Source organism: Chionomys nivalis, chromosome 2 (assembly GCF_950005125.1).
Source record: "Chionomys nivalis chromosome 2, mChiNiv1.1, whole genome shotgun sequence".
Taxonomy (NCBI): domain Eukaryota; kingdom Metazoa; phylum Chordata; class Mammalia; order Rodentia; family Cricetidae; genus Chionomys; species Chionomys nivalis.
Genome location: NC_080087.1, coordinates 20,418,855 through 20,432,033, shown reverse-complemented (window position 1 = coordinate 20,432,033; position 13,179 = coordinate 20,418,855). Strand labels below are relative to the sequence as shown.

At 43.6% G+C, this 13,179-nt stretch overlaps 1 protein-coding gene across 1 annotated transcript in view; it reads left to right on the top strand.

The window, feature by feature from the left end:
• Window positions 1-13,179, top strand: part of Ust (uronyl 2-sulfotransferase) — a 286,573-nt gene that overhangs the window by 107,535 nt on the left and 165,859 nt on the right. Inside the window, exon 2 of the mRNA XM_057762423.1 lies at window positions 12,855-12,898. Within this exon, the coding sequence (XP_057618406.1) occupies window positions 12,855-12,898 (44 nt within the window). The remainder of the gene's footprint in view (window positions 1-12,854; window positions 12,899-13,179) is intronic.

Here is a 13,179-nt window from a genome sequence, read left to right as displayed (position 1 = left end):
CATCTGTGCTGAGCTGGCAAAGCCATCAAAGCTGTTTCTAAATTGACATCGGCATTCACGAGCATCTCCGGATAGTCTGTTCGCATGTGCATCATTTTATTTGAAATACTCGGGAGAGTGATCCTTCCCACTCATTCCCCTAAAGCATGAGAACAATTGGCAAGTTTTCATCCACTTCTCTCTCAAACTTATAACGGACACTGTTGGGCACAGATAGTCATTACCAGTGGCCCCAGGCCCTGGCCTGGATACCCATCCAGCAGGAGACACAGCTGGAAACAAGAGCTTTTGTCTTTAAAATATGTGTGTTTTGACCCCAGCCTTCACAAAAGAATTGATCAATCATGCAGCCGTGATTTGTCATTCTTAGGAAATGACTGAGCCACTGACATAGTTCCCTGCTTTGTCCTCAGAAACCTCTTCCACCTAGATCTGGGCTCAACATGCCTCCTGTTTCATGCAGGTGGTGCTTATACATGTGCATATACTCTAGGGAACCATTTGGTCTCCTGTAAGTGGATTTTTCTGTCTTCCAGCCAGCTCCCAGATAACTGCACAGAGACTTCTTATTAATTATGAAAACTTGGCTGATAGCTCAGGCTTATTACTAACTAGCTCTTATAACTCACATTAACCCATTTCTATTAGTTTGCTTTCGCCTCGTGTTTTTTTTTGTTTTTTTTTTTTTTACTCTGTACTGTCCATGTTGCTTTCCTACTTCTTCTGTGTCTGGCTGGCGACTCTATTTTCCTCTTCCCAGCATTCTCTCTGCCCCCAATTCAGCTTCTTATTAAGCCAATCCAAGTGACACATCTTCACAGTGTACACAGAAGATTATTTCACAACAGTCTGCCACTGTCCTACCACATGCAGAACTCTTTGTATGGGTTGGATGTCTCATGACCCAAGTCCGTGTCTATTTTTGATACTACCAAACTGTATAACCTCTCTTTCTTCCTTGGGAAGATGGAGAGTTGTTTTATGCCATCAACCCCAAGGATCTTCTACTGAAGTGATTCAAGCATCAATGATGCTTCAAATGCATGTAGACTTGTAGTAGATGAGCCTAGAGCCACTTAGCTGTCCACACGTCTCCTAAGTGAAACCCTATCTTCTGACCTTGGTTTCAAGGCATGAGGATATTCTTAACAAGACTGAAGGCTCTGCCACCCCTTATATGTGCAGACACCCTGTTCACAGCTCAGTGCCCACACCCTGGCCAGGTCCCTCTGCCTTTTTCTTGCAGACACTACTTAGTTGATGCCATGATGAACAATTGCCTGCTGTGTTGTGCCTGAGGCCTTTGCCTCAAGCCCTGGATCTGCTTTCACCCCACCTCACTGTGCAATGTCTTAGAAATGAGGGGCTCACTGTGACTTTGAAAGCTGGTGATATACCCACAGTTGCAGCAAATTCAAGGCAGGGGTGCGCTCAGAAGGACTCCTCTCACTGGGTAGGAAAGCTGACTTCCTTAGCCCATGTTGTCAAGTGGAGAAGAAACCGGTGCAGTACATACTGAAGAGCACTCAGGATCCATGGTGCACTTTGTCTGTAGAATGATAACCTTACAGGTTCAGGAACACACAGATTCTGCCAGGGTTTTCAAAATCACATTAAATGTACGCTTGGGTCTAACCCGTCCATCCTAAATCCTGGAGAATGTGGAGGATCCTGTGACTGTGGAGGAGTCTGTGTGATTCTGCCGTGCTGTGGCATAATGGGAGTGTGTCTTTCAGTGCCTCACTGATGTTTATGCACGTGATTACTTGGAAGAGATTTATTTAATGCAACCATGTTTTTCAATTGGCTCCACGGAGGCCGTGCCTTGGTGTATTCTGAGGAAGCATTTCCTCTACTTGCCTCTAGTCCCTCACAGTGGCCAGTTTTCTCCTGACAGGAGGCTTCAGCACAGGCTGCCCCATCTCCATAACGTCCTTTTCTTCTTCCTACCCTGTCTTCTCTTCAGCTGCTCCATCTCACACCACCCAGGCCCTTGATGCTCTCTTCAAGGTGGCACAGTTATAATGCACTCACTTTTTGACCATTCATTAAGCATCGGTCACCTCCTTCTACTGCAAACTTCCGTGGGCTGCATGGTTTGTGTTCCCCTAAAGTCCACATGCTAAAGCCCTTATCCACAATGTGATAGTGTTTAGGAGTGGAGGATGTTTGGGAGATGATTAGGCTTAGAGCAAATCTTGAGGATTAGGGCCCCATAGTAGTATTAGTGCCCTTAGAAGAAGGAGAAAAGAGGTCAGAGCTCTCTTCCTCTCATGGTGTAGGAACCTAGGAAAGAGATAATCATACACAAGCTAGGCCACACTGGCATCCTGCTCCTGCGCCAGCCTCCAAAGCTGGAAGAAATACATGTGCCGCCAGCAGCTAGCTTGTGCTGATTTGTTATGGTAGCCCGAACTCAGACCCAAAATAATGCCTGGCACAGAGGAGATCTTGCCAACATGGGAAGATGTAGCTATCCTCCTGCTTCTGCTTCACCACTCCATCACCTCTGTACTTTTGCGGTTACATAACGTCTTACTTCTGCATGAGATCTGGTTTCTTGTGTGTCTGATCATTGCCTGACATTGATATTCACGGGTGTTGCTTCTTTTCAGCAAACATGCTAAAACTTGAATGCCCGAATCAGAGGTTGGGAACTCCCTGCAGCCATGTAGAAAATGCTTTGTGTACCGTCTTTAGGAATTGCCTTCCGTGTTTGAATCATATGTTTTAATCATTTCAATGATGCATTTTTACTTCTGGAGAAAGAATTTGATTATGTAAGAGCCGCCCCGTCATTCCAGTTCGAGTCTAGAGTGTAAGCTAGGCAGGAGAGTCTGAAGAAGAAAAGGGTTAAAGACAGCGTACCACAGCCTTTTGTATTTGTTGTTGAATGGGCACTTAGGGCTATTCTTGACTCTGCTACTAAACAGGTGGTTTGACAGCCTAATGACTTGCGCTGCACCAGCTGTTTTTCTTCTGTAATGGGAGAGGTTGGACTGTCTGGTGTTGATGTCCATCCCTCCCTCTTCATATGATCTGTGCATGTGTCTTGTCCATTCAGGGAGGTCATAGTGGCTACCAAGGCCAAGCCAGAGGGAAAGTTCTTGCTTAGAGCAATGTCATAGACCATCTTTTATAGACAATAATTGACGTATCAGTGACCTTCAACCTTTAAAAATCATGGAATACTTAGGAAATGAGAGTGTTTTTGTATCACACGGAAGTGAACTGGTGAGGATGGGGGCTATTCATGTGAGGATGTATTTCATTCTCTTTTTGTTATATAATGATTAGAATAGTAGAATATTATTTAATATGTAATAGTGAAATATTAGGAAATAGATTAAATATTGAGGTTGTGGGAAATTCCCAAATTAAAAACATTGAGACTGGAGATGTGACTCAATGGTAACAGTGTTTGCTGCTCTACTCGACAACCTAAGTTTAAGTCCCGGCACCCATGAACAAAGCCTGGTGTGGTTGAAGCCTGTAACCTGGCGCTGTAGGGGGTGGACACAGGGCCAGCCCACTCTAAATTCAGTGAAAGGTCCTCTAACGAGGGAATAAGTTGGAAATTGATAGAGCAGGATAAAAACACACGTCACATATATGTACACACACACACAGAGTTGAAATTTATAATTGAGAGCAGTGGCTATTTCAGATTTCTACTTGAAATACTCACTGGGCCCTGATCCAACTTTTAGATGCTCATTCCTTCAAAAAATTATTAGACTTGTCATTGCTAAGAAACCTTCATTCAGACAAAAAGATGATGAAAATAAAATAAAAAGGCCACACACAAACAACATTTAACAAGGATGTTAGTCTTTCATTGTTCCTGTAACATGTTAACACAAACTCAGTGGCTTAAAAACACAAAATTAAGCTGGGTGGTGGTGGTGCACTCGGGAGGCAGAGGCGGCAGATCTCTGAGTTTGAGGCAAGTCTGTTCTACAGAGTGAGTTCCAGGATAGCCGGGGCTACGCAGAGAAACCCTGTCTCGACTCCCTGTACCCCCTACCCCCCGTCTTCATTTCTTCCCCCTTTAAAGCAAGCAAACAAAAGCACCACAAAATAATTGTTTAAAGTTGAGTTTGATATGGGTTTAGTGGACTCAAATAGCTTGTCAGCAGTGCCGAGTCCCCCACGCAGGCCATTTCTCTTTCTCCAACTCACCTCTACTTCCAGTCGCATCTGTCTGACTCTGATGCACTGCCTGTCTCTGACCCTCATGATTTCAGTGGCCCTCTCAAAACTTCTGGGATGAACCGTGCCGTCATGCGCCATCATGTCCCCAACTTGTGTGAAGACACATATTCTTTAATAGGCTCTAGAGATGAACACAAGGACAATTCGGGAAATCCTTTTGCTAATCACAAATACTTTTCAAAAGAAAAAAAACCTGCATTGGTTGAAGTTACATGTCAAGAACCAAGTAGCATTTTCTTTTCTGTTGTTGAACAATGTAATGTTGAAATTTCTTGTAATTGTTTGAATGAATTTTTGGTTTGCACTAACTTTTGATATCAAGTATTTCAAAGCAATGCTGGCTGCCAAGTGGCTCTACCCTGGAAGGGAGCCATCTTGTATCGAACAGGGATCACTGTATCGGAACAGCAGCTGGATGTTCCCCCTTTACACACCCACTTTGTCAGTACCAGACTGTTCTCTGAGCTCTTGGAATCTTTGGTCCTTGAATAGCCCTTTATCCTGGGTGGGTGCCCCTGATGACATTGTCAGAGGTTCATGTCCAGCTGTTGAGGGGCTCGTGCGACTTACAAGGGCATAGAGAAGACCCCGCTACGCTTAGGCTACTCCTGTCTGAAAGGTATCAGTTTGTCTCAACACACTGAGGCTCCAGACTGGAATCTTTGAGTGAAACAGAGGGTACGGTGGGTACAAAGTGGCTTTAGGGCCAAGCAGTGAGGTCAAGTCCAGGAACACCTGCTGATAAGCAGTCCAACATGGCTAAGTCCCTACCCCGTCTAAACCTCCCTTCCTGTACTGTGAAATGGGGCTTCTAACCCCTACTTCCGTTGTAGGTACCATGTGGAGTGAGGGCTGCAGAGTGCTCTACCCTAGGTTTAGAGGACCACTGGGCTAGCCATGACTGTCTTCTCACAAGCAAGCTAACGTTTTCAGCCTGGCCGTGTTTTATTTCTCTCGGGGCGGATTCTGCCTGGCCTTCATGCCATCGTCTCTCCCCATTCCTACAGACAAGTGGAGTCTAGTTCTGCTGGAAGAGACTCGCCCAGCTGCTAGGTAGAAGCAGAGGTACCAGCCAATGCCTGCTGTGTTTGCGGGCCCATTGGAGTCCTACTGGTTAGATCAGTTGACTGTGGTAATAATCTGGGGGCAAAAATGTAATAGAAAAAAAACAGGAGCCTGAGAGATGGGCACTCCATTCCTACCTGAGCAAGATCCTGTAATATGGTTGCCACAAATTCCTAAGCTAATTTGGAAATAAAATATATCTATACTTAACTTGTTATTAAGAGGAATGATGCACTGACCACTTGGTGGCAAAAGTAGTTTCCTTCTACAAACTTACCCTTAACATTTCCAAATACATATTCAGATTTAATGCAGAAATGACTTATAAAGCAAGGTAGTATGTGGGGGCTAGCAACAGAACAGAGGACATTGATTTGCTTTTCCGTTTAATTAAGAAGGAAAGTCACTTTCTAAATCACAAATGGCAATAGTTTAATATGAATATTGTTTGTGAGTGCCTTAAACTCCCAACCTTCATATGTAGGATCAACATGTTTCAAGGGAGCTAGAGAGATGACTTGGTGAATAAGGACATGTGTTGCTCCTCTGAAGGACCCAAGTTTGGTTACCAGCACCCATGTTGGGCGGCTCATGGTTGCCTATAACTTCAGGTCTAAAGGGTCACCTGCCTCTGGCTCCTGCCAGCACTTGTACTCCCATAGACAGATGAGCACACATACGCATAATTAAAAATAATTTTTGAAATCTTTTTTTTATAATGAAGATGTCTTCGGGATGTTATTTATTCATGGGCTGAGTAAGCATGTAAGAACATTTTAAAGATATTTTGTAAAAATACTTAGTAATAAAGCCACTTGTTTTAATTCAGTGGAAAATTGTTTTATAAAGCTTAAATTGTGCTGAGCAAGAAATTTCCCAAATTATAAGAAACGCATCGACTGGAGACATGTGGTACATTATAATGGCAGCTGATGTGTGCTGACAAGGACCTCCTGGAGAAAGAGAACCCATGGTCAGAGGTGCAAAGTGGGGCATTAGCATATATATACATATATATGCTAATATAGACATATATATGTAATATATATTATATATATGGCAAGCATAACGCTGGGGCTGCAGTGTTCCTTTCCACAGTATTCCTTCATAAATAGTATCGCATTAAAGGCCCAGACTCCCAGGGGAGACGCGGCCATGTGAGACTTGTGTGGTCAGTAACCAGAATCCTGTGTGCAGTGGCTTGTCCTGGAGAAACGGAGAGAGGATTTCAGGCTTCCACAGGACTTGGGGAAGGAAGGTATGAGGCCAGCTGCATGTGTTTGATCTGCATTGACATGGCCTGGAGGCGGCTTTGTGACATTGACATTAATGCATACCAGGGTTCCTATCCAGGGAGTGGGTACTAAACGCTTTGACGCTTCAGGGACCTGCTCAGGCAAAAATAGATCTGCTAAAGTGAGATCCAGAGTCAAGAATAAATTATATCCCTCGAGGTTGTACAAGTTCATTAGCACGTTGCTGAAGGTAGCTCAAATAATTACTTACAAAAGGGTACAATTTAAAAGGCCTATCAAGACAATATTAGAAAATAATGGAAAATATCAAGTGATTATATTAATCATCATTTTTCAAATTATAAGTTACTTCACTAGCCTCAAGACTTCCTTTGTTTTTCTGAGTAATAAATGCAATTCTAAGAGCAAAGGGTAAGTGATAAGATTGGGTAATGTCAGAGGAGTGACCATGAGTTCTTTCTTTGTGGTTGCCATGGTACATTTTACAGGCGGCAAGGGGTGGGGTAAGGTCAATTTAGCGGGCATTGTTTTTCAGCTGACCACAACCATTCTCCAAAAAAAGTATATCGTTTAACAAGTATGATTTGGAAATTTCCACACTTTTATATCAAGTATAAATAATGCTGACGAGAAATGGGTCGACACCGCTAGAGTAGAGGGTGATCCAGTAGCTTACTGCGATCCCTTAATGGGGTGGGGGAGGGGGGAGCGGGAGGAGAGGAGGGAGGAGGAACTGGGATTGGTATGTAAAAAATTAATTAATTAATTTAAAAAAATAGTTAAAAAAAAAAAAGAACAGTGGCTCCTCATCGAGGGTTTGTCATGTTTCAGAAGGTATTGTGTGTTCTGTACCTAATAGATTTAATTTTACCTTTAATTTGAAATGTATATTTGCATTTAATATAGTTAATTTTCTTAACTGTGGCGTAAGGTCTTTGCGTTACAAATAGGGGCGTTTTTATATCAAACAGCAATAACAACCAAGTGCCGTTTCCAGGTCGCTCAGCTCCAGGGTAGGGCTGGGATCTGAACCAGGTCCTTTGATTCCGGAGCCCGCAGCTCTGCTGTCTATTGCGCTCTGTCACCCCTCAGTTCTGCTAGTGCTGTCTTACCTAAGGCATTACATCATTTCTCTGGGGAGTCCTTTCTACTTCTCTTCTAGCATAAGAGCAAGTATAGCTATTTAACCTCTGCTGTAGTCTGATACAGAGTTGAGATATCCGTCAAGTCTGAAGTTTGACTGTGAACCTGGCCTTTATACGGCTAAGCCATCTCTCTAGCCCAGGGCAACAGTCTGGCAGCTTCTTTATGACTGTGTTGTTCTCTAGAGCATCCTCAGATGTGGCACTCGGCTCATCTACGCTGTTTAAGTTCCTTTGCTTCCTGTCCATCAGGTCCTCAGCCTGGAGACAGGAGGTGGCTCTTTGCTTTAGATTTCCCAGGGGACTTCTTCAGGATCTCATGGATACAAACGTAAAATGTGTCTGAGGATTGTATGTGAGTGCCCTAGCTAGTTAAGTCACACTGAGTTTGGGAAACCCCAGGCAGATGACAGATTTACTCACTTACCTTCTCACTTACAGGGGTTCGCAGAGCTGCATACTAGCTGCAGGAACTGTGCACACTCCGGTGCTCTTTTACAGGGAATTGTGGAGTGTGGGAAGGGTTTAGAGTAAGTTCAAGGTGACCTTTGCTGGTGCCTTCTCAGGGAATTTCTTTACGCCCCCTGGAGCTTGGTCACCAGCCCCACAGCTGGTAGCTCCGTGATCACACCCGGTCCATCAGCACTCACCTTTGACCTCGTATGTGTGTAGGAATCTCTCCTCACCCTCGATGGAGGGGACCTCTGATGAAGGTGAGCCCGGAAAGGACACATTCCTTCTTTGCTTCTAGAAAATTGGATTTGGCCTGAGTTGTGAAATACATTCATTTGTGTTGTAGCTCAGTGGCTTTCAGCCCTGGCTAGACATTTGAATTACCTAAGGAACTTTTTAAAAATACCAACTGCCTGGGACTTTTTCCAGAATAATTAAATCAGCGTCTCAGTGCCTGGAGCCTGGCATCACACTTCTTCAAAGTTCTTAAGCAAGTGAAATGTTCAGGCAGGAATGAAAGCCCCGAGAAGAAGATGGACAGGCACGGAGGTGGCTCCTACCCTGCTGCTGCTATTACTAGAAAAACCATTAGTACTGTTAGTGAGTACTTATTAGGTGCCTACTGTATACAGACATTGTTCTCAGTATTTTCGTCAAGTGGTGTCAGCCTCATGATTTTCTTACAAGCCATGAGTATCATTTTTTGTTTTACAAATGTGCATATGGAAATCTTTGAGGATGTAGAATACAGTAACCTGAGTAGAATGTCACTCTTTTGGGGGTGCTCCCTGCATCAAAAAGCAATGTTTAGCCTGCTTGCTAGGTATATGTCTGGTTTTCCGCATTCATTGTCTTGTCATCTAAAGCTTCAATGGCTCCCATATGGTTAGACTGTTGGCTCTGCCAATCAAGGTCTGGATAAAGCATAGCAAAGAGCCAGAAGTCCAGATCATTGGCCACCTAGTTCCTAGTGTCAGCCCTCACCTGAGTTTTCTAAAATAAAGCATTGCTGAAAATAGTTTCTAAGTAGAGAGACCCTGATAACACGTGCCGTGGGAGACCCTGCCGACTGCTCAAGCTGTAGCTCCTATGCTCTTAGATAGAACACACTAAGTGGATGGTTTCTTCCGCTCTGTGGATAAGCTTCCTTAGAAGACTCTGTCACAAAAGACAGCAAGAGTAGGATGGGCTTTAGAGTGTACAGGCACATGAATGTGAATGTGGTGTCAAATAAGGGCACGTCCTCTGTCCCAAACCAGTCCTACTTAGCCTTCCTCTCTCTTTTCCCTTTCCAGAACTCATATCCTGACCTCTACACCCAAAGGCCCCACAGCCTTGGGATGTGCGCTTAGCTCTCTGAGAGTTAACACTGAATATAACCATCTGCAAGGCCGATCAGCTTTGTTGCCTGGGAGCCTATTCTGACCAATGCATTTTAATAACAATTTGTTTTCCTTTGATCTTCATAGCGAACAAGTTGCTTATTGCATTTTCAAGCATCTTGGCAGTTTTGAAAGTCTAAGATCCTAAGATAAAAACTCTATACCAGGGAATTGCAGCCACACTTTAGGAGAGAACTTAGTTGTCATATCACAGAAACACCTGTCTCCATGTAGCTTTGCACTAACCCCCCCACCCCGCCCATCCCATGAACCTCTGTTGCCAGTGTATGTAACACATTTAGCGCCTCTGAGCTAGTATAAGCTAAAGAAGGACACATATCATGGTCTAACACAATTACAGAACCTTGGAAAAGTGCTGGTAGTGATGAGGCCTGTTCCTTACTGTGTGCAGAAAGAAGGGTTAACTAGAGTTGGCTTACTCTTTCAGCACACTGGTTTTGAAAGTCTTCTATAAAGAAGGGAGGGAGGAAAAAGGAGGAGAAAGATAAGAAGATAATAAATCTTAAGATGTGGTACATCTTCCTGAGTTGGATATCAATAATAGTCAGACTGTAAGGGTCTGGTTTCTGCTGTGTCTACTGGCTGTGCAGCCTTGGTGAAATGCTTATATCCCTTTGTAAGGTCTTTTTTAGCGAAAAAATATTTTCAAAGTGCCTGATAGGGTCTGGCTGACTGGATCAGCAGTTAAGAATATGTACTCTTCTTGTATAGAACCCAAATTTGACTTCCAACACCCACGTTGGGCAGTTCATAATTGTCCATAACTCTAGCTGCTGGGGATCCAGTACCATCTTCTGGTCAGCAAGGGAACTCACACATGTGCCCTTACACATATGTGGATACACAGCCATACACATAGATGCAAATAAAATAAATCATTAAAAAGCATTACTTCAGTCAAGATTATTATATCATCTAAAGGACAAGATAGAAACTTCTTTCTTACTTGGCATCTACGTCCTTCTGTAGAATCATAGGTGTTCTGTAAATGATGACAAAATACACGAGGATGCTGGGAGAACAAGGTCTAGGGACATCCGTCGTGCTCATCAGGACCTCTGGGCTTCGTGTTCCTTATCGATAGTTTTAATGTACTTCAATTCCTATGGACACTTTCAGAATTATAGAAGCATTTCGTTGTTGAAGCTGTTTTTGAGTTTCCAGCAGGACACCCGGGAAGCGTGCTGTCTGGAGGGTGAGGGATTTGTCACTTCATTTGGGGGAAGACACATTCCCACTATGCTGGTCGCATTATTGTAGGATACTCCTAAACGGTCTTCTAGACAGGCAACTCTCTTCAGACATCTTCTCTTATTAAGTCTGACATTGATCTCCCTATTCGCGTATGTGCCTGGTGGGGTTTGGTGCAGTAATACGCCTCTAAAAATGGTTCATCGTGTTCACATTTAAAGGGTTCCCCTCGCCTTGTCATGCCATGACAGGCATTTATGTTGTGTCTCGTGGTGTAAAGTGGACCTTGCTGTCTGGTTATATACACACATGGCCAATTAGTGTACAGTCCCTGTGGATGTCAGGTGGGCTGTAAATCAGGAGACTACGAAACAAAAGAGATTGATGATGACTCAGGGTAGAAAAATCTGTGGGCCAAACCCTGCTTATTTATTGAGTTTGGAAGAATGTCCCCAGTTGAATGGTCCCTGGCATAAACTCTGCTTCCTTTTTTATTCCAATTTTCTAAGTTATTTTTATGGTGTACAGTCAAAAGTACCTTTCATCTACTCAAAGTAGGACATTTATCATATTCCCTAATCTATTATTTATAATACCTTCACTTCTGGTGTTTTCATGTTTGTTCCCGTAGCAAACCCTATCATCTTGCTTCGCTGCTGGAGATTTCCCTGGGTCCTTGAGATCTCCTGCTGGCTTGGAGATCCCAGGCAGATGTCCCCAAATGATCCAGTGTCACATGGTAACATGTGTAGTGTGCCCAGGCTACAAGACAGTCAGGATGGCAAGATGCTTAGATTCTCAGATAGGCAGATACCCAGACATAGTCTATCCTGTCTGCAGTTCAATGGCTATGTCACTAAGAGCAGGTTACTGGAATCCTCCAGGTCTTTGTTTTCTCCTCTGTTAAATGGGAGCAGTTCTAATCCACATTTGGAATTTGGATCTGTTAAAGCACTATTAATAAATAAAGCACTTAGCAAAGCTTCCAAACTTTTTTGAGTCACATGTGTGTGTACATGTGTGTGTACATGTGCCATCTGCACAGGTATGTATGGTTGACACTGAGATGTCTTGTTTAATGGTTTATCCACCTTATTGTTTAGAGACAGGGTCCCTCCTTGACCCTAGATCTCTCTATTTCCACTAGAATGGTTTGCTCCCAGCAACTTAGACCTGAAATAATCACACAGAAACCATATTATTTACAATACTGTTTGCTCAATAGCTTAAGTATGTTTCTGGCTAACTCATCCTAAACTAATCTGTGTATTGCCACCTGATTGTGGCTTATCAGGTAAAGTTCTGCCCAGGGTCTGTCTCTGGCGGGGACTACCTGGCTTCTCCCTGACTCTGCCTTCTTTCTCCCAGCATTCAGTTTAGTTTACCCCACCTAACTAAGTTCTACCTTGCTATAGGTCCAAAGCAGTTTCTTTATTCATTAATGATAATTACAGCATACAGAGGGGACTCACACATCAGGGATCCAAATTCAGTTTTTCATGCCTGTGTAGCTAACAGTCTCTCTCATACCACCGAGTCATCACCCAGCCCTCCTGAACCTCTTTTTGCTCATTAGGAAGCAATAACCGTGTACTGTGAAAACACACCAGCAGGAGACTATTAATCACATTCAAGCTAAGCTGGAAAGATGAAGGAAGTTGGCAGGCGCAAGGCAAACCAGAGAAACAGGGTCGAGTTCTCCAAAGTCTGGTTCTAGGTCCAGGAGTGCCTGCATCACTTGATTCCTGGTTCCGAAAGCACAGTTGCAGAGCCACTGGATCTGAACTGGGGGAGTGGACTGGACAGTCTGTGTGTTAATCAGTCCTTCAGGTAATAGATGTTCATGAAAGCTTCGGACCCAGTGGACTGAAATACACTCAATAGGTGCTGGTTGTGTGTTTACGCCTGTGGGTACTTGTGTGCATGTTTACCCATGTGAGCCCCTGCCAAACTTATCCAGATGTGTAACATCAACACAAACGGACAGAGCAGTGATGAATTACCCCATTTCCCTTGGTACTTTCGTAGGCTAGAAATATGTCTAGAATGTCCTCTTTTTTAATTGACTTTACACCGAATTATTTTGGGAGCTAAAAAATTTATCATTCAATGTTCTTTTTCCCCCCTAGGAAATTCCACTTACTTGGATGACCATGGGCCACCTCCTAGTAAGGTAAGGTCATTGTTGTCGCATAATCTGCTTTTCTTTTAGCAGTGCTCATATGCTAATACGTTAGCAGCTCTTGGGCCTCCAGTGAACCCAGCCAAGTCTCTTCTAGCTATGAGTTGTTTGAAAGCAAGCAGTAGATGGACAATGTCAAAAGAATCTTCAGCTTTAATGATGAGGAACCTGAAGAGCCTAAAGATGACCAAAGTGACAGGGAGGAAAATAACATTACTTAGTCTTTACCTAGGCATTGCGATCCAGGACTCTCTTCAGACCTTTGTCAACCT